This window comes from Hyla sarda, chromosome 3 (genome assembly GCF_029499605.1).
Source record: "Hyla sarda isolate aHylSar1 chromosome 3, aHylSar1.hap1, whole genome shotgun sequence".
Taxonomy (NCBI): domain Eukaryota; kingdom Metazoa; phylum Chordata; class Amphibia; order Anura; family Hylidae; genus Hyla; species Hyla sarda.
The window spans coordinates 142,199,817-142,220,521 of NC_079191.1; the positions used below are offsets into that span (position 1 = coordinate 142,199,817).

General features: G+C 44.7%; 1 protein-coding gene across 4 annotated transcripts in view; it reads right to left on the reverse strand.

Annotated features, from left to right (window-relative positions):
* SLC7A14 (solute carrier family 7 member 14) overlaps window positions 1–20,705 on the reverse strand; it is a 162,474-nt gene that overhangs the window by 83,387 nt on the left and 58,382 nt on the right. For 3 of the 4 annotated variants that reach the window (XM_056565166.1, XM_056565167.1, XM_056565169.1), the window contains exon 2: window positions 9,911–10,384. In XM_056565166.1, the coding sequence (XP_056421141.1) occupies window positions 9,911–10,214 (304 nt within the window). In that variant the 5' untranslated portion in view covers window positions 10,215–10,384. Of the gene's footprint in view, window positions 1–9,910; window positions 10,385–11,410; window positions 11,433–20,705 lie in introns of those variants that run through there. The other variant, XM_056565168.1, reaches the window with a different exon arrangement.

The following is a 20,705-nucleotide window of genomic DNA, read 5'->3' on the forward strand; positions in this document are numbered from 1 at the left end:
CTGGCACTAAGGCAACAAGATCCGGCAAGGGAGTGCAAGGGAAGTGAGGTAATATAGGGAAGTGCACAGGTGAAAACCCTAATTGGAACCACTGCGCCAATCAGCGGCGCAGTGGCCCTTTAAATCGCAGAGACCCGGCGCGCGCGCGCCCTAGGGAGCGGGGCCGCGCGCGCCGGGACAGAACAGACGGGGAGCGAGTCAGGTAGGGGAGCCGGGGTGCGCATCGCGAGCGGGCGCTACCCGCATCGCGAATCGCATCCCGGCTGGCAGCAGGATCGCAGCGCCCCGGGTCAGAGGACGTGACCGGAGCGCTGCAGCGGAGGGAGTGAAGCGAGCGCTCCGGGGAGGAGCGGGGACCCGGAGCGCTCGGCGTAACACCATTTTTGCCCTGCTGACAAGAACATTAGGGCCGATGACCTCTCTCGTTCTTCTGATGCTTCTGAAGTAGAGGTCTCTACGCAACACATCATTCCTCCGGACTGTCTGATCTCCACTTCTCCAGATTCCATCAGGCAAACTCCTCCAGGGAAGACCTTCGTTTCTCCACGGCAGCGTCTTGGGATTCTCAAATGGGGACACTCCTCCCACCTCGCAGGCCATGCGGTCATCAAAAAATCCTTTCAACTCATCTCTCGATTTTATTGGTGGCCGACTCTGGAGACTGATGTTGTTGATTTTGTGCGAGGCGCATACCGGCTCCCGTACCTGACCCGTTCCCCGTCTGTCTTGTCCCGGCGCACGCGGCCCCGCTCCTTAGGGCGCGCGCGCGCCGGGTCTCTGCAATTTAAAGGGCCACTGCGCCACTGATTGGCGCAGCAGGCCTAATCAGTGTGTTCACCTGTGCACTCCCTACTTATACCTCACTTCCCCTGCACTCCCTCGCCGGATCTTGTTGCCATTGTGCCAGTGAAAGCGTTCCCTTGTGTGTTCCTAGCCTGTGTTCCAGACCTCCTGCCGTTGCCCCTGACTACGATCCTTGCTGCCTGCCCAGACCTTCTGCTACGTCCGACCTTGCTCTTGTCTACTCCCTTGTACCGCGCTTATCTTCAGCAGTCAGAGAGGTTGAGCCGTTGCTGGTGGATACGACCTGGTTGCTACCGTCGCTGCAAGACCATCCCGCTTTGCGGCGGGCTCTGGTGAATACCAGTAGCAACTTAGAACCGGTCCACCAACACGGACCACGCCAATCCCTCTCTGGCACAGAGGATCCACCTCCAGCCAGCCGAATCGTGACACTCCAGTTGTTGCATAACTACAACTTCCAGCATGCACGGGCAACCAAAGGGCATGCTGGGAGTTGCAGTAGTGTGCCTCTAGCTGTACATGCTGGGAGTTGTAGTTTTGCAACAGCTGGGGGCACACTGGTTGCGAAACACTGAGTTAAGTAAGAAGCTCCCAGTGTTTTGCAACCAGTGTGCCTCCAGTTGTTGCATAACTACAACTTCCAGCATGCACGGGCAACCAAAGGGCATGCTGGGAGTTTTAGTAGTATGCCTCCAGCTGTACATGCTGGGAGTTGTAGTTTTGCAACAGCTGGGGGCACACTGGTTGCGAAACACTGAGTTAAGTAAGAAGCTCCCAGTGTTTTGCAACCAGTGTGCCTCCAGTTGTTGCATAAATACAACTTCCAGCATGCACGGGCAACCAAAGGGCATGCTGGGAGTTTTAGTAGTATGCCTCCAGCTGTTGCATAACTACAAGTCCCAGCATGCCCTTTGGCTGTCTGGGCATGCTGAGAGAAAATTTGTCAGGAATTGAAGGCCATGTGTGTTTACAGAGCCGCCATGATGCCAGAACAATGGACCCCCCACCCACATGTGACCCCATTTTGGAAACTACACCCCTCACGTAATGTAATTAGGGGTACAGTGAGCACAGGTGTCGTGAAAATGAAAAAAATTATTTTTCATTTGCACAGCCCACTGTTCTAAAGATCTGTCAAACGCCAGTGGGGTGTAAATGCTCACTGCACCCCTTATTAAATTCTGTGAGGGGTGTAGTTTCCAAAATGGGGTCACATGTGGGAAGGTCACCTGTTCTGGCACCATGGGGGCTTTGTAAACGCACATGGTCACAGACTTCCATTCCAAACAAATTCTCACTCCAAAAGCTCAATGGCGCTCCTTCTCTTCTGAGCATTGTAGTTCGCCAGTAGAGCACTTTACATTGACAAAAAATTCACATTTTGCTGTTCTGTCATCATAGGGGCTTCCTAAATGTGACATGCCCTCCAAAAACCATTTCAGCTAAATTTGCTTTCCAAAACCCTAATGTGATTCCTTCCCTTCTGAGCATTGTAGTACACCAGCAGAGCACTTGACGTCCACATATGGGGTATTTCCAAATTTGAAATTTTTTTTTTCATTTACACATGACTTTAATGAAAAGTCATCAAACACCTGTGGGGTGTTAAGGCAAACCCCTTGTTACATTCCTTGAGGGATGTAGTTTCCAAAATAGTATGCCATGTGTTTTTAATTTTTTTATTTTTATTGCTGTTCTGGCACCATGGGAGCTTCCTAAATGTGACATGCCCCCCAAAAACCATTTCAGCAAAATTGACTCGCCAAAATCCCATTGTTGCTCCTTCCCTTCTGAGCCTTCTAGTGCACCCACAGAGCAATTTAAATCTACATATGAGGTATTACCTTACTCAAAAGAAATTGGGTTACAATTTTGGGGGCATTTCTCTCCTTTTACCCCTTGTAAAAATGGCTCTACAAAAACATGTGAGTGTAAAAAAATTGAGATTTTGAATTTTCTCTTTCACTTTGCTGCTATTCCTTTGAAACACCTAAAGGGTTAACAAACTTTCTGAATGTCATTTTGAATGCTTTGAGGGGTGCAGTTTTTATAATGGGGTCATTTATGGGGTATTTCTCACTATATATATTTCTCGCTATACTTTGAAGCCCTCTAATGTCTTAAAAAAGTAAAAACATGTCAACTTTATGATGCCAACATAAAGTAGACATATTGTATTTGTGAATCAATATATAATTTAGTTGGAATGTCCATTTTCCTTACAAGCAGAAAGTTTCAAAGTCAGAAAAATGCTAAATTTTCATAGAATTTGGGGATTTTTCACCAAGAAAGGATGCACGTAACGGCAAAAATTTACCACTATGTTAAAGTAGAATATGTCACGAAAAAACAATCTCGGAATCAGAATAAAAGGTAAAAGCATCTTTGAGCTATTAATGCATAAAGTGAGAGTGGTCAGAATTGCAAAAAAGGGCTTAGTCCTTAAGGTGAAAATGGGCTGAGTCCCTAAGGGGTTAATAAAGGTTGGAATCACCCCGCTTTCTTATTAAAAAAAATATTTAAACAAAAACAAACATAAACATATGTGGTATTGCAGTGTACGTAAATGTCTGAACTATATAAATATAATGTTAATTAAACCGCACATCCAATGGCTTATATGTAAAAAAAAAAAATACCAAAGTCAAGAATTGCGTATTTTTGGTCGCTTTGAATGCCCTAAAAATATTTATAAAAAGTGATCAAAAAGCCCCATCAAAACAAAAATGGTACCACACATCCCTGTATACAGGGAAAACATTTTTTATACGGGTCAGACGAGGACATTTCTAAACATGTTAGTTTTCCTACAAAAAATTATAATTTTTTAAAAGCAGTAAAACTAAATAAAACTGTTACGCCGAGCGCTCTGGGTCCCCGCTCCTCCCCGGAGCGCTCGCTTCACTCCCTCCGCTGCAGCGCTCCGGTCACGTCCTCTGACCCGGGGCGCTGCGATCCTGCTGCCAGCCGGGATGCGATTCGCGATGCGGGTAGCGCCCGCTCGCGATGCGCACCCCGGCTCCCCTACCTGACTCGCTCCCCGTCTGTTCTGTCCCGGCGCGCGCGGCCCCGCTCCCTAGGGCGCGCGCGCGCCGGGTCTCTGCGATTTAAAGGGCCACTGCGCCGCTGATTGGCGCAGTGGTTCCAATTAGGGTTTTCACCTGTGCACTTCCCTATATTACCTCACTTCCCTTGCACTCCCTTGCCGGATCTTGTTGCCTTAGTGCCAGTGAAAGCGTTCCTTGTGTGTTCCTTGCCTGTGTTTCCAGACCTTCTGCCGTTGCCCCTGACTACGATCCTTGCTGCCTGCCCCGACCTTCTGCTACGTCCGACCTTGCTTCTGCCTACTCCCTTGTACCGCGCCTATCTTCAGCAGCCAGAGAGGTGAGCCGTTGCTAGTGGATACGACCTGGTCACTACCGCCGCAGCAAGACCATCCCGCTTTGCGGCGGGCTCTGGTGAAAACCAGTAGTGGCTTAGAACCGGTCCACTAGCACGGTCCACGCCAATCCCTCTCTGGCACAGAGGGTCCACTACCTGCCAGCCGGCATCGTGACAGTAGATCCGGCCATGGATCCCGCTGAAGTTCCTCTGCCAGTTGTCGCTGACCTCACCACGGTGGTCGCCCAGCAGTCACAACAGATAGCGCAACAAGGCCAACAGCTGTCTCAACTGACCGTTATGCTACAACAGTTGCTACCACAGCTTCAGCAGTCATCTCCTCCGCCAGCTCCTGCACCTCCTCCGCAGCGAGTGGCCGCTCCTGGGATACGCTTATCCTTGCCGGATAAATTTGATGGGGACTCTAAGTTTTGCCGTGGCTTTCTTTCCCAATGTTCCCTGCATCTGGAGATGATGTCGGACCTGTTTCCCACTGAAAGGTCTAAGGTGGCTTTCGTAGTCAGTCTTCTGTCCGGAAAAGCCCTGTCATGGGCCACACCGCTCTGGGATCGCAATGACCCCGTCACTGCCTCTGTACACTCCTTCTTCTCGGAAATCCGAAGTGTCTTTGAGGAACCTGCCCGAGCCTCTTCTGCTGAGACTGCCCTGTTGAACCTGGTCCAGGGTAATTCTTCCGTTGGCGAGTATGCCGTACAATTCCGTACACTTGCTTCAGAATTGTCCTGGAATAATGAGGCCCTCTGCGCGACCTTCAAAAAAGGCCTATCCAGCAACATTAAAGATGTTCTGGCCGCACGAGAAATTCCTGCTAATCTACATGAACTTATTCACCTAGCCACTCGCATTGACATGCGTTTTTCTGAAAGGCGTCAGGAACTCCGCCAAGATATGGACTCTGTTCGCACGAGGCGTTTCGTCTCCTCGGCTCCTCTCTCCTCTGGTCCCCTGCAATCTGTTCCTGTGCCTCCCGCCGTGGAGGCTATGCAGGTCGACCGGTCTCGCCTGACACCTCAAGAGAGGACACGACGCCGTATGGAGAACCTCTGCCTGTACTGTGCTAGTACCGAACACTTCCTGAGGGATTGTCCTATCCGTCCTCCCCGCCTGGAAAGACGTACGCTGACTCCGCACAAAGGTGAGACAGTCCTTGATGTCTACTCTGCTTCTCCACGTCTTACTGTGCCTGTGCGGATGTCTGCCTCTGCCTTCTCCTTCTCTACAGTGGCCTTCTTGGACTCTGGATCTGCAGGAAATTTTATTTTGGCCTCTCTCGTCAACAGGTTCAACATCCCAGTGACCAGTCTCGCCAGACCCCTCTACATCAATTGTGTAAATAATGAAAGACTGGACTGTACCATACGTTTCCGCACGGAGCCCCTTCTTATGAGCATCGGATCTCATCATGAGAGGATTGAACTTTTGGTCCTCCCCAATTGCACCTCGGAGATTCTTCTTGGACTTCCCTGGCTTCAACTTCATTCCCCAACCCTGGATTGGTCCACTGGGGAGATCAAGAGTTGGGGGTCCTCTTGTTCCAAGAACTGTCTAAAACCGGTTCCCAGTAACCCTTGCCGTAACTCTGTGGTTCCTCCAGTAACCGGTCTCCCTAAGGCCTATATGGACTTCGCGGATGTTTTCTGCAAAAAACAAGCTGAGACTCTACCTCCTCACAGGCCTTATGATTGCCCTATCGACCTCCTCCCGGGTACTACTCCACCCCGGGGCAGAATTTATCCTCTCTCTGCCCCAGAGACTCTTGCCATGTCCGAATACGTCCAGGAGAATCTAAAAAAGGGCTTTATCCGTAAATCCTCCTCTCCTGCCGGAGCCGGATTTTTCTTTGTGTCCAAAAAAGATGGCTCCCTACGTCCTTGCATTGACTACCGCGGTCTTAATAAAATCACGGTTAAGAACCGCTACCCCTTACCCCTCATCTCTGAACTCTTTGATCGCCTCCAAGGTGCCCACATCTTCACTAAATTGGACTTAAGAGGCGCCTATAACCTCATCCGCATCAGAGAGGGGGACGAGTGGAAAACGGCATTTAACACCAGAGATGGACACTTTGAGTATCTGGTCATGCCCTTTGGACTGTGCAATGCCCCTGCCGTCTTCCAAGACTTTGTCAATGAAATTTTTCGTGATCTGTTATACTCCTGTGTTGTGGTATATCTGGACGATATCCTAATTTTTTCTGCCAATCTAGAAGAACACCGCCAGCATGTCCGTATGGTTCTTCAGAGACTTCGTGACAACCAACTCTATGCCAAAATTGAGAAATGTCTGTTTGAATGCCAATCTCTTCCTTTTCTAGGATATTTGGTCTCTGGCCAGGGACTACAGATGGATCCAGACAAACTCTCTGCCGTCTTAAATTGGCCACGCCCCTCCGGACTCCGTGCTATCCAACGCTTTTTGGGGTTCGCCAATTATTACAGGCAATTTATTCCACATTTTTCTACCATTGTGGCTCCTATCGTGGCTTTAACCAAGAAAAATGCTGATCCCAAGTCCTGGCCTCCTCAAGCAGAAGACTCCTTTAAACGACTCAAGTCTGCCTTTTCTTCGGCTCCCGTGCTCTCCAGACCTGACCCTTCCAAACCCTTCCTATTGGAGGTTGATGCCTCCTCAGTAGGAGCTGGAGCTGTTCTTCTACAAAAAAATCCTTCCGGGCATGCTGTCACTTGTGGTTTTTTCTCTAGGACCTTCTCTCCAGCGGAGAGGAACTACTCCATCGGGGATCGAGAGCTTCTAGCCATTAAATTAGCACTTGAGGAATGGAGGCATCTGCTGGAGGGATCAAGATTTCCTGTTATTATCTACACCGACCACAAGAACCTCTCCTACCTCCAGTCGGCCCAACGGCTGAATCCTCGCCAGGCCCGGTGGTCTCTGTTCTTTGCCCGATTTAATTTTGAGATTCACTTTCGTCCTGCCGATAAGAACATTAGGGCCGATGCTCTCTCTCGTTCCTCGGATGCCTCAGAAGTTGATCTCCCTCCGCAACACATCATTCCACCTGACTGCCTGATCTCCACTTCTCCTGCCTCCATCAGGCAGACTCCTCCAGGAAAGACCTTTGTTTCTCCACGCCAACGCCTCGGAATCCTCAAATGGGGTCACTCCTCCCATCTCGCAGGTCATGCGGGCATCAAGAAATCTGTGCAACTCATCTCCCGCTTCTATTGGTGGCCGACTCTGGAGACGGATGTTGGGGACTTTGTGCGAGCCTGCACTATCTGTGCCCGGGATAAGACTCCTCGCCAGAAGCCCGCTGGTTTTCTTCATCCTCTGCCTGTCCCCGAACAGCCTTGGTCTCTGATTGGTATGGATTTTATTACTGATTTACCCCCTTCCCGTGGCAACACCGTTATTTGGGTGGTCGTTGATCGATTCTCCAAAATGGCACATTTCATCCCTCTTCCTGGTCTTCCTTCTGCGCCTCAGTTGGCTAAACAATTTTTTGTACACATTTTTCGTCTTCACGGGTTGCCTACGCAGATTGTCTCGGATAGAGGGGTCCAATTCGTGTCTAAATTCTGGAGGGCTCTCTGTAAACAACTCAAGATTAAATTAAATTTTTCCTCTGCATATCATCCCCAGTCCAATGGACAAGTAGAAAGAATTAACCAGATCCTGGGTGATTATTTGCGACATTTTGTTTCCTCCCGCCAGGATGACTGGGCAGATCTCCTTCCATGGGCCGAATTTTCGTATAACTTCAGGGTCTCTGAATCTTCCTCCAAATCCCCATTTTTCGTGGTGTACGGCCGTCACCCTCTTCCCCCCCTCCCTACCCCCTTGCCCTCTGGTCTGCCCGCTGTGGATGAAATTTCTCGTGACCTTTCCATTATATGGAGAGAGACCCAAAATTCTCTCTTACAGGCTTCTTCACGCATGAAGAGGTTCGCGGATAAGAAAAGAAGAGCTCCCCCCGTTTTTTCCCCTGGAGACAAGGTATGGCTCTCCGCTAAATATGTCCGCTTCCGTGTCCCTAGCTACAAGTTGGGACCACGCTATCTTGGTCCTTTCAAAATTTTGTGTCAAATTAATCCTGTCTCTTATAAACTTCTTCTTCCTCCTTCTCTTCGTATCCCTAATGCCTTTCACGTCTCTCTTCTCAAACCACTCATCCTCAACCGTTTTTCTCCCAAATCTGTTCCTCCCACTCCTGTTTCCGGCTCCTCGGACGTCTTCTCGGTCAAGGAAATTTTGGCTGCCAAAAAGGTCAGAGGGAAAAATTTTTTTTTAGTAGACTGGGAGGGTTGTGGTCCTGAAGAGAGATCCTGGGAACCTGAGGACAACATCCTTGACAAAAGTCTGCTCCTCAGGTTCTCAGGCTCCAAGAAGAGGGGGAGACCCAAGGGGGGGGGTACTGTTACGCCGAGCGCTCCGGGTCCCCGCTCCTCCCCGGAGCGCTCGCTTCACTCCCTCCGCTGCAGCGCTCCGGTCACGTCCTCTGACCCGGGGCGCTGCGATCCTGCTGCCAGCCGGGATGCGATTCGCGATGCGGGTAGCGCCCGCTCGCGATGCGCACCCCGGCTCCCCTACCTGACTCGCTCCCCGTCTGTTCTGTCCCGGCGCGCGCGGCCCCGCTCCCTAGGGCGCGCGCGCGCCGGGTCTCTGCGATTTAAAGGGCCACTGCGCCGCTGATTGGCGCAGTGGTTCCAATTAGGGTTTTCACCTGTGCACTTCCCTATATTACCTCACTTCCCTTGCACTCCCTTGCCGGATCTTGTTGCCTTAGTGCCAGTGAAAGCGTTCCTTGTGTGTTCCTTGCCTGTGTTTCCAGACCTTCTGCCGTTGCCCCTGACTACGATCCTTGCTGCCTGCCCCGACCTTCTGCTACGTCCGACCTTGCTTCTGCCTACTCCCTTGTACCGCGCCTATCTTCAGCAGCCAGAGAGGTGAGCCGTTGCTAGTGGATACGACCTGGTCACTACCGCCGCAGCAAGACCATCCCGCTTTGCGGCGGGCTCTGGTGAAAACCAGTAGTGGCTTAGAACCGGTCCACTAGCACGGTCCACGCCAATCCCTCTCTGGCACAGAGGGTCCACTACCTGCCAGCCGGCATCGTGACAAAAACCTATATAATTTTGGTATAATTGAAACCATATGGACCTACAGAATAAAGATAATGCATCATTTTTACCGAAAAAGTACTCTTTGTAGCATCGGAAGCCTCCAAAATTTACAAAATGGTTACAAAAGTTAAATTTTGCCCCACAAATATTTTTTTTTGTTTTATCGTAGATTTTGTGGTGAAATATTGATGTAATTACAAAGTGCAATTAGTGGCACAAAGAACAAGCCCTCATATGGGTCTGTAGGTGTAAAATTGAAAGCGTTATATTTTCTGCACAACAATAAATTGTTTTAAAATTAAGGGTAAAACATTTTGATTACAAAAGAAAACAACATATTGTTAAGTAAATAACACAAAGTTAGTAAAAGAATTGTTAAAACGTAAAGATTGTAAAATAGCAATAACCTAAAATTATCTGAATTTCAGCTTTTGCCATTATTATTATTGGAAATATATGACATATGTTTATAAAACTACTGTACATACTATATACTGCATATAAAACTGTATATAATCTAACTTTACGTTCCAAAGTAATTTGTTCTTAACCTCTGATAAACTATTTTTAGCATCAAGAATCTGATTTGCCAAGGAATGAAACAAGAGTTGACAACTCACCCGATAATATTGAGGCCACTGCTGCAATTATGAAGGACACAATTACTCCTGGTCCTGCCATTTCCTTAGCAACCAATCCAGAGACCACATACATCCCAGTGCCAACACAGCTACCCACACCAAGTGAAACAAGATCCACAGTAGTCAGTACTCTAGCTAGTTTGGTCCCATGAGATGAAGTTCCTGCGGTTCCTTCCAGCATGGACTCTACTGGTTTGGTGCGCAAAACTCTTGCATTGATTGCATGCCATGTGGCCCCCCAAGGAATCCTTCTTGGATCCAAATAAGAAAGAAAACCACTCATGATTTAAGGAATCTCTTACGAAAAAATGTGAATGCTAAAATATAGGTTACTGCACTTTCTCCCAACATTCAGTTTTATAAGGTTTCAATTGAGTTTCACGTGGCTTGTATCAAGACGGTAACTCATGATATTACATATGTTTTCTTCTAGTAATCTGGATATGAAGAAATCTGTAAAAGAATAAACACAATAATGTGGTTAAAAATAGCGACTTGAGGATTTAATATAGAAAACAAAAAGCCCTAAAGTGAATTGTGTTTCCAAGCAGTAGTGTAACTGCAGGTAACACAGCAATGAATTGTATATATACAGTAGCTCACATAAGTAGGTACACTCCTCACTATTGTAAATATTTTATTATATCTTTTTATATATTTTTATGTGACAAAACTGAAGAAATTACACTCTGCTACAATGTAAAGTATTGAGTACACGGCCTGTATAACAGTGGGGTTTAATGTTGTGTCAAAACATTTTAACTCAGGTTTAACTCAGAACAAGTGGCGCCATGGTTGACCAAAAACTTGAGTGCATGTGCTCAGCGTAATATTCAGAAGACGTATTTGGGAAATAGACATATGAGTGCTGCCAGCATTGCTGCAGTGGCCGTCAGCCTGTCAGTGCTCAGATCATATGCTACACAATGCATCAAAATGGTCTGCATAGATGTCGTACCAGAAGGAATCCTTTTCTAAAGATGATACACAAGAAAGCCTGCAAACAGTTTGCTGAAGACAAGCCGACTAAGGACATGGATTACTAAAACCATGTCCAGTGTTCTGAGGAGACCAAGATAAACGTATTGGTTCAGATGGGTGTGAACAGCAAAAGCCAGATGAGGAGTACAAAGACAAGGGTGTCTTGCCTACAGTCAAGCATGGTGGTGTGTCATGGTCTAGGGCTGCATGATTGCTACTGGCACAGGGAAGCTACAGTTCATTGAGAGAACCATGAATGCCAACATGTACTGTGACATACTGAGACAGAGCCACAGTGCAGGATTCCACAACACAAGAAATGATGGGCACCGCCAATATGTTTGCTGTGGGTGCAAGAAAGTACAAGAAAGAAAAAAAGCTGAAAACCTAAATGAATGCACACCTACTACCATGAAAATATAATGAAGACAATTAACTATTTATTAAGACACAGACAAAAAGGAGTACAAATACAATTAAAACCCCTTAAAAACATACCACAACATCCAGAGAATCTAGGAATGTATCCCGTGACTCCTGTAAAATATGCAGATAAGGTGACAATAAAGAATGACACATATATGTATATAACCATAAATGCTCGCCAGAGCACCACAATAAAGTGACAATACAAGCAAGATATATAAAGTGCCTAATGCATAAGGGTGAATACCATCAATATGTACCACAAGAAGGTATATTAAATGATCTCAAACTATAACAAAGTGCCCATGTGCTAACTATATCCATGACCATCCACAAACAGTGTGTGTGAACAGGATCCTGGACCCCTCCCCCATCAAAAAAAAAAAAAAAAAAAAAAAAAAAGGGGGTCAGGGGGTAGTGGGTCCCAGGGCCCCTATAATTGAAGTGGGCTTCTGGCTACAAAAGAAATTTGTGGCAGTTGCTACGGTAGGCAATCAGACATAAGAACAATGTCACCCAGGAGTCAGGGGATCGACTTGCTCCCCACGCTCTGCCACACCAAGCAGTGGCTTCCTCAGGAGTGAACCTGTACTCCTTTCAATACCTTATATATGCTATCACAAGTAACAAATCATATACACCTGTACAAACAATTACCTGCCGCTCAAGAGATCCGGCATGGCTTCTATACATTCCTCCCATGCAGCACGCAGTAACCGGAAGTGATTTGATAAAGTTTTGTGTAAATTCACCAATAATATGGTGGCTTCTCAGTGGTAAACGCATGCGCGAATACGCGTTAATGCGTCTATACAAGCTTGTCCTATCACGCAATAGCCGAAAGTGATACAATGAAGTTATATGTGAAGTCGCCAATAATATGACGGCTTCACAAGGTGCAGTATTCCAAAATGATACCGACCCCAAACATACTTCCATAATGACCACTGCATCGCTAGAAGCGAGGGAAAAGGTGATGGACTGGTATAGCATGTCCCCAGACCTAAACCCTATTGTGCATCTGTGGGCCTTCCTTAAACGGAAGGTGGGGGAGCACAAGATCTCTAACATCCACCAGCTCCGTGATGTCATCATGGAGGAGTGCAAAATGTCTCCAGTGGCAACCTGTGAAGCTCTGTGAACTCCATACCCAAGAGGCTTAAGGCAGTGCTGGAAAATAATGGTGGCCACACAAAATATTGACACTTTGGGCCCAATGTGGACATTTCCACTTAGGGTTTTACTCACTTTTATTGCCAAGGTTTAGACATTAATGGCTGTGTGTTGAGTTATTTTGAAGGGTCACAACATTAAACACTGTAATATAGGCTGTGCACTTACTACTTTACATTGTAGCACAGTGTCATTTCTTCAGTGTTGTCATATGAAAATTTATGATATAATATTTAGAAAAATGTGATGGGTGCACTCACTTATAGGAGATACTGTACACAATACAGATTTAGAAGAATAAATAATAAATTTGCTGTATGGATATAAAGGCATTTTAGGTCTTCTTAGGATCCTCTACCCTGAAAGCAGCTTTCCTGAAATGGATTATTGAGCCCCCCTCCTTCTCTGGGTAAAGCTCACTGTCAGAAGCTTAGTGTCTGCTAAATTCTCAGTTGTTATCTGTATTATCCCTTCTTATGTTGTTGCTGCTGACTGCTCTCAACTACTCCATAGCGTTCCATGCACTCACAACATACTTACAACAAACAATAGGCCTGTTCAACTTTTAACAAAACTCCTAAAATTTAAGGATTATAAATATTAGTAATACATGTACAATTCATCTACTGTCTTAGCATAACATTAAAAGTACAGGTGATGAAGAGAATGCCCGTTCGGCACTGCGAATCCTCCACTGCTGGAGGTACCTGGATAGGGGCTTTTAATGTATTGGTTCTTGCTGAGGATGTGTTGGTGGGGCTCAGGCTAAAAAGTGTGTTCAGCAGTATCACATCAATGGAATAGAGAAAAAAATAGATAGAAGCCACCCACTCACCAATAGATTCTTTCTTCAGGCTTTATTCATGCAAAAAATATATACTTACATATACAGACGGGGGGACATAACAAGGAAGAGCAGGGGGGTACAGTGGCAACAAGCTCCGTTTCGCACACTTAAAGGACGACTGCAGAGGCATTACACTTATCCCCTATCCACAGGATAGGGGGATAAGTGTTTGATCGTGCTAAGGCGCCTAGCGTCGACCTAGAGGTCGATGGTGATGCCCCGTCTCCTCCCCGTCCCCATACAGTTCTATGGGGGAGACGGGGAGGCATGAATGCTGCCTCCCCGACTCTCCCATAGAGATGTATGGAGGAGGGGTGCCGGCCACAACGTCATGCTGCGGCTGGCACGCCCCCTGCACGGGAGAGCCGCGGCCCCATACAGGAGATCGCCGGGGGCCCCAGCATTCGGACAGCCCGCAATCAAACACTTATCCCCTATCTAGAGGATAGGGGATAAGTGTTTGTAACGCTGCAGATGTCCTTTAAGTGCTTCGTCCGGCCATATGGGCGGACGAAGCACTTAAGTGTGCGAAACGGAGCTTGTTGCCACTGTACCCCCTGCTCTTCCTTGTTATGTGCCCCCCCCCCCCCCCCGTCTGTATATGTGAGTATATATTTTTGGCATGAATAAAGCCTGAAGAAAGAATCTACTGGTGAGTGGCCGGCTTCTATTTTTTCTCTATTCTATTGATAACATTAAAAGGATTTTCCAGGACCTTAACCTGATGGTCTTATCTTAAAGGGGTTATCCAGAAAAAACTTTTTTTATATATCATCTGGTTCCAGAAAGTTAAACAGATTTGTAAATTACTTCCATTAAAAAATCTTAATCCTTTAAGTACTTATGAGCTTCTGAAGTTAAGGTTGTTCTTTTCTGTCTAAGTGCTCTCTGATGACACGTGTCTCGGGAACCGCCCAGTTTAGAAGCAAATTCCCCTAGCAAACCTCTTCTAAACTGGGTGGTTCCTGAGACATGTGTCATCAGAGAGCACTTAGACAGAAAAGAACAACCTTAACTTCAGAAGCTCATAAGTACTGAAAGGATTAAGATTTTTTAATAGAAGTAATTTACAAATCTGGTTAACTTTCTGGAGCGAGTTGATATATAATAAAAAGTTTTTTCCTGGAATACCCCTTTAAGATAGCTTGTACTTAAATAATGTGTGCTTATAGGTCTTTCCTGATTCTAGGAAGAACTTTTATCTTCTCTTGGACAGAGATCTATTTAAACCAAAAGATAGGTATGTGCTGATTTTAACAGACTGATATCTTTAAGTCATTATTCAGACAAGCATTTTTCAAGCAAGTCAAACTCACAGTTAGACATGATCTTTGCCATTTCTTCTTGTTATTCATTGTAGCTTTGCAGGATTATTTTCACATAATTTCTTTTTAAGCACAAGATGTTACATGCACTGCCACTCCAGTCCGGACAGAGGACAGTGCATGTAACATCTTGTGCTTAAACAGAAATCCTGTGAAAATAATCCTGTGCAAATCTACAATGAATAAAAAGAAGAAATAACAAAGATTAGGTCTAACTGTGAGTTTGATTTGCTTAAAAAAATGCTTGTCTGACTGTACTCTGGTGAAAAACTTTTTTTTCTTCTAATCTACAGATGGCAGAAAGGTAAAAAGACTTGTAAATTACTTCTATTCAAAAATCTTACTCCTTCTAGTACTTAGCAGCTGCTGTATGCTATAGAAGAAGTTGTATAGTTATTTTCTGTCTGGCCACAGTGCTCTCTGCTGACACCTCTGTTCATGTCAGGAACTCTCCAGAGCAGGAGAGGTTTGCTGTGGGAATTTTCTCCTACTCTTGACAGTTCCTGACATGAACAGAGGTATCAGCAGAGAGCACTGTGGTAAGATAGAAAAGGACTATATAACTTCCTCTATAGTATACAGCAGCTGATAAGTACTTGAAGGGTTAGGATTATTTTTTTAAATAAGTAATTTACAAATCTGTTTAACTTTTTGGCACCAGTTGATATAAGAAAAAAAAATTCCACTGGACTACCCCTTTTAACCCCTTAATGACCAAGGCCTTCCCGTACGTCCTTGGTCCTGCTCCCGTGATATAACGCGGGGTTACACGGTAACCCCGCATCATATCACGGCGGGCTCGGCGTCATAGTGAAGCCGGGACCCGCCGCTAATAGCGCGCAGCACCGATCGCGGCGCCGCGCTCTATTAACCCTTTAGCTGCGCGCTCAGAGCTGAGCCACGCGGCTAAAAGTGAAAGTAAAAACTGCCGGTTAGCTCAGTGGGCTGCTCGAGATAGCCGCAGTGAAACAGCTTGCAGGACAGCCGGAGGGTCCCTACCTGCCTCCTCGCTGTCCAATCGCCGAATGACTGCTCAGTGCCTGAGATCCAGGCGTGAGCAGTCATGCGGTAGAATCGTCGATCACTGGTTTCCTATGAGAAACCAGTGATCAATGATAAAGATCAGTGTGTGCAGTGTTATAGGTCCCTATGGGACCTATAACACTGCAAAAAAAAAGTGAAAAAAAAAGTGAATGAATTTCATTTAAACCCTCCCCTATTAAAAGTTTGAATCACCCCCCTTTTCCCATTAAAAAAAAAAAAAAACACAGTGTAAATAAAAATAAACATATATGGTATCACCGTGTGTGGAAATGTCCGAATTATAAAAATATATCGTTAATTAAACCGCTCGGTCAATGGCGTACACGCAAAAAAATTCAAAAGTCCAAAATAGTGCATTTTTGGTCACTTTTTATATAATTTAAAAATTAATAAAAAGCGATCAATAAGTCCTATCAATGCAAAAATGGTACCGTTAAAAACTTCAGATCTCGGCGCAAAAAATTAGCCCTCATACCGCCCCATACACGGAAAAATAAAAAAGTTATAGGGGTCAGAATTGACCATTTTAAACTACATTTTCCTGCATGTAGTTATGATTTTTTCCAGAAGTACGACAAAATAAAACCTACATAAGTAGGGTATCATTTTAATTGTATGGACCTACAGAATAAAGATAAGGTGTAATTTTTACCGAAAAATGTACTACGTAGAAACGGAAGCCCCCAAAAGTTACAAAACTGCGGTTTTTTTTCTATTTTGTCGCACAATGATTTTTTTTTCCGTTTCACTGTAGATTTTTGCACAAAATGACTGACGTCATTACAAAGTAGAATTGGTGGCGCAAAAAATAAGCAATCATATGGATTTTTAGGTGCAAAATTGAAAGAGTTATGATTTTTTAAAGGCAAGGAGCAAAAAACGAAAATGCAAAAACGGAAAAAACCCCGGTTAAGATATCAGTCTGTTAAAATCAGAACATACCTATCTTTTGGCTTAAATAAGAAGGACTTATCTTAGGATAGGTTGTTATTTCACATCAGTGGTTGTCCAAGCCCAAGAACACTGGATAGATCATGGTGCTACAGCAAGCACTCCAACCTCTTCATTGATTACTAGGTGCACACCTTGTAGTGGCTCTGCTGGGTGCTGCAGTTTTAAAAGGGTTTACAAATATTTTTTGTTATATGTCTCCCGCTGCCTCTTGTTGCATGCTCACCACTCCTAATCCCCTGCCACTGATGTCCAGAAATCATCTGGTCCTTCTGTCGTCCTCTTCTGATGTTGCCCAGTGACTGGTAAGTAGGTAGAAGGCAGGTAGAAGAAGACTGCAGCAGAACCAGAAGACTTCAGAACATCAGCGATGGGGAATCAGGTAAGGAAAGTAAAAAAGCTTTTTTTTGTTTTTAATGCACTGGGAAGTATATGCCAAAAAATGCATCCAGAAAATCCCTTTAATGGTATAAAGTGGGATCACTCGACCTGATAAACAAAGAAGAGGATCAGCTGACCAGTAGGGTGCCAGGAGGTTCAGAAAACTCTTATTTCCAACATTAATGATTGATTTTTAAATATGAATATGAAATAAGATTTACACATTGATAGAAAGAAAGATGTTAACAGTGGCTATGACACAAGAGTTGGCTTCTCAGATATATTCATGTGTGCAGATCTGTTGCTGAAATTTTTGTGTCTTTAAAAAGTTTTCCATACATTTCAATACGGTTTCTGTTGCAGGAAGTGCATGGATTTCTGCACATTACATTTTCTGCCACAAATCTGATGCATGTCAGCAAACCCTAGTACATGTAGGACAGATCTGTTGCTACTACAGATGCCATTCTTAGAGTAAGTATACACACAGTACTTGTTTTAACCATAGATGTTGTGTAGCCAAAATCTGTATTGCAAATCATAATAAAAGTATGGCTCGATGCATGTGAAAGCATCCTTAAGTCATATGTACTAAAATCATTAACAGGCTTACGTTTCTAATCAAGAATACGCCATGGGACTTTAGGATCTTCTGTGGGGCCCCAGGGGAGCAGAATTACATCTCAAATGCCCTATCACTCACTAACTATTGTTTATTAAACACCATCTATCACTCTTATTACTGACTGCTGGCCTTTTTGCCTATCAGGCCTGAAAAAATATGTTTAATAAACCTAAATGATAACAGCAAAGGGATAATGTTATTCAATAAACATTAACAATACATTTTCATATTTCATACAGAAATGTCTGAAATGATTTTAAATATACATTTATTTATTGTTTTAAGAAACAAAATAATAATTCCAAAACACTATGTATGGTTTTAATTAGTCTATTCAGGTGTTACATGTATATTCAAAGCATTGCATGTCACCCTTGTACTTCCAAAACAGCTCTGATCCATCAACGTGTGTGCTATGATATCTGGCTCAAAAACAAAGACAGAAGATACTTTAAGTCTTGTAATGCCAGTACCCATAGTTTTCCAGCAGAATATTGCCCAAAGCATCATACTATCCTCCACTAGCATACCTTCTTTTCATAGTGCATCCTGGTGCCATCCCATTTCCAGGTAAGCAATGTGCACACACCTGGCTTTCATTATGATGTAGAGAAAACATTATCTGTTGAGAAGCTCATATGCCCATTAGGCACCTTTAGCATTAGACAAGGATCAGTATGGGCATTTGGACTAGCTTGCAACTATACAGCTCCAGAAAGCTGCAATATTCTGTGTATTCTGACGACTTTCAAAGGCCCCTTTCACACTACCATTGTGACATGGTAGTGTGACGGCCATCGCCACTGAAAAACAGCAGCGCCTGACGGATCCCATTGACAATAATGGGGTCCATCGGGACCCGTTGTTGCCCGTTGCGCCCCATCAAAATGATGGCCGTCAAACTAAAAAATAAAAAAAAGAGTTTGACGGCCATTCTTGATGGGCCCAACGGTAATGTGAATGTAGCCTAACATAGCCAACCTTAAAGGGATATTCCAGGAAAAAACTTTTTTTTATATATAAATCAACTGGCTCCAGAAAGTTAAACAGATTTGTAAATTACTTCCATTAAAAAATCTTAATCCTTTCAGTACTTATGAGCTTCTGAAGTTAAGGTTGTTCTTTTCTATCTAAGTCCTCTCTGATGACACCTGTCTCGGGAAACGCGCAGTTTAGAAGCAAATCCCCATAACAAACCTCTTCTAAACCGGGTGTTTCCCGAGACAGGTGTCATCAGAGAGGACTTAGACAGAAAAGAACAACCTTAAAGGGGTAGTCCAGTAGTGAAAAATGTATCTCCTATCCTAAGGATAGGGGATAAGTTTGAGATCGTGGGGGGTCCGACCGCTGGGGCCCCCTGCGATCTCTCTGTACGGGGGCCAGGCTCTACGGCCAGATAGCGAATGTCGACCACCGCACGAAGCGGCGGTCGACACGCCCCCTCAATACATCTCTATGGCAGAGCCGGAGATTGCCGAAGGCAGCTCTCCGGCTCTGCCATAGAGTTGTATTGAGGGGGCATGTCGGCCGCCGCTTTGTGCGGAGGTCGACACGCCCCCTTCCCGCGGGCTGTCGGGGATCCGCGATCTGCAACTCATCCCTTATCCTTAGGATAAGGGATAAGTTGTTCACCACTGGATATCTCCTTTAACTTCAGAAGGTCATAAGTACTTAAAGGATTAAGATTTTTTAATAGAAGTAATTTACAAATCTGTTTAACTTTCTGGAGCCAGTTGATATATATATATAGAAAAAGTTTTTTCCTGGAATACCCCTTTAACATTTTTAGCAATTTGTGGACAGAAACTATTCTCTGTAATTAGACCAGATATGCTAGTATTTTTGCACATTAATCAGCTCTAGAAAATCATAACCCTTCTGTGAGTTTACGGATTATCCATTCCTTGAATCACATTTGGTTAGTAGTAAACACAAAATACAACACCTGCTCTTATAAATGTGGTCTGATTCCGTTCATTACTATTTTGTTCTTGCCAAAGTCACTCTGATATTTACACTTGTCCATTTTTCCTGCTTACAATATCTGCACTTCAAGCACTTTTCACTTGTCTTGGATATATAAATGTACATATTAAATGTGGAAGAAGCTGTTAGTCACTTATAGGCAGGGGTAAGTGCAGCCTTAGGCTTACCCACGACTTCTGACCCTGCCTTCCTGACAATCCCATTAAACAACAAACCCCCAACTTGGCTACAGTCTCTACTCTCAGTAAGGTGCAATGTAAAAAAAAAGAACAAACACAGTGCAGAAGTTAGGGAGAAAATTTAAGACTCAAAGCATGAAACAGACACAGACCCAATAGTAATCGCAAAACACAGGGAATGAACAGGGGATGTCAGAAAGGTCAAGTCAAAACCAAGATAGCGGCAAGGTACAGAATGAGTTAGCAAGAGAGTAGTCAGGTCACAAGGCAAGGTAATAATACAGTTATAAAGGAATTCCACAAATACAGATCCAGTAAGAAGGAAGAACCTCTATCTCAAGCGATTTGTAGAGGACAGACTGAGGTTTGAATAGCCCACCTCAGAAAGGTGTGGAAGCTAAGGCCTGATGCCGTTGGCTCCTTATCCACACCTCTTGATTGGCCAGAGTGCCATCACAGAAACGAGTGATGCCACAGGTGAACACAGAAAGGGTTGAAACTGCTGCCAGCATCAAACACAGACACACCTGTTACATTATTTAAAAGTAATAAATTCACATTCTCTAGTGATTGTTCAGCCTCTCTTTTTACTAACTGGGCTTAGAGAAAGTAGATTTGAAATATATCAAGAATTTCTTTTTTTTCATTAATGATTTATTTTAATGCATTTAAAGAATGAACATATTTATTTATTGCCTAAAAGTATAATTGATCTTGATAGAAATGCTGCACAAGGAAATGGTAACCTAACATTTAGATCCACCCTACTCTAATCCCTTCAAGGGAATCTTACAGTTGGTTCACCAACACTAAACACACTACACAAGGTAATAGTGCGAATAAACCTGATTAAAAC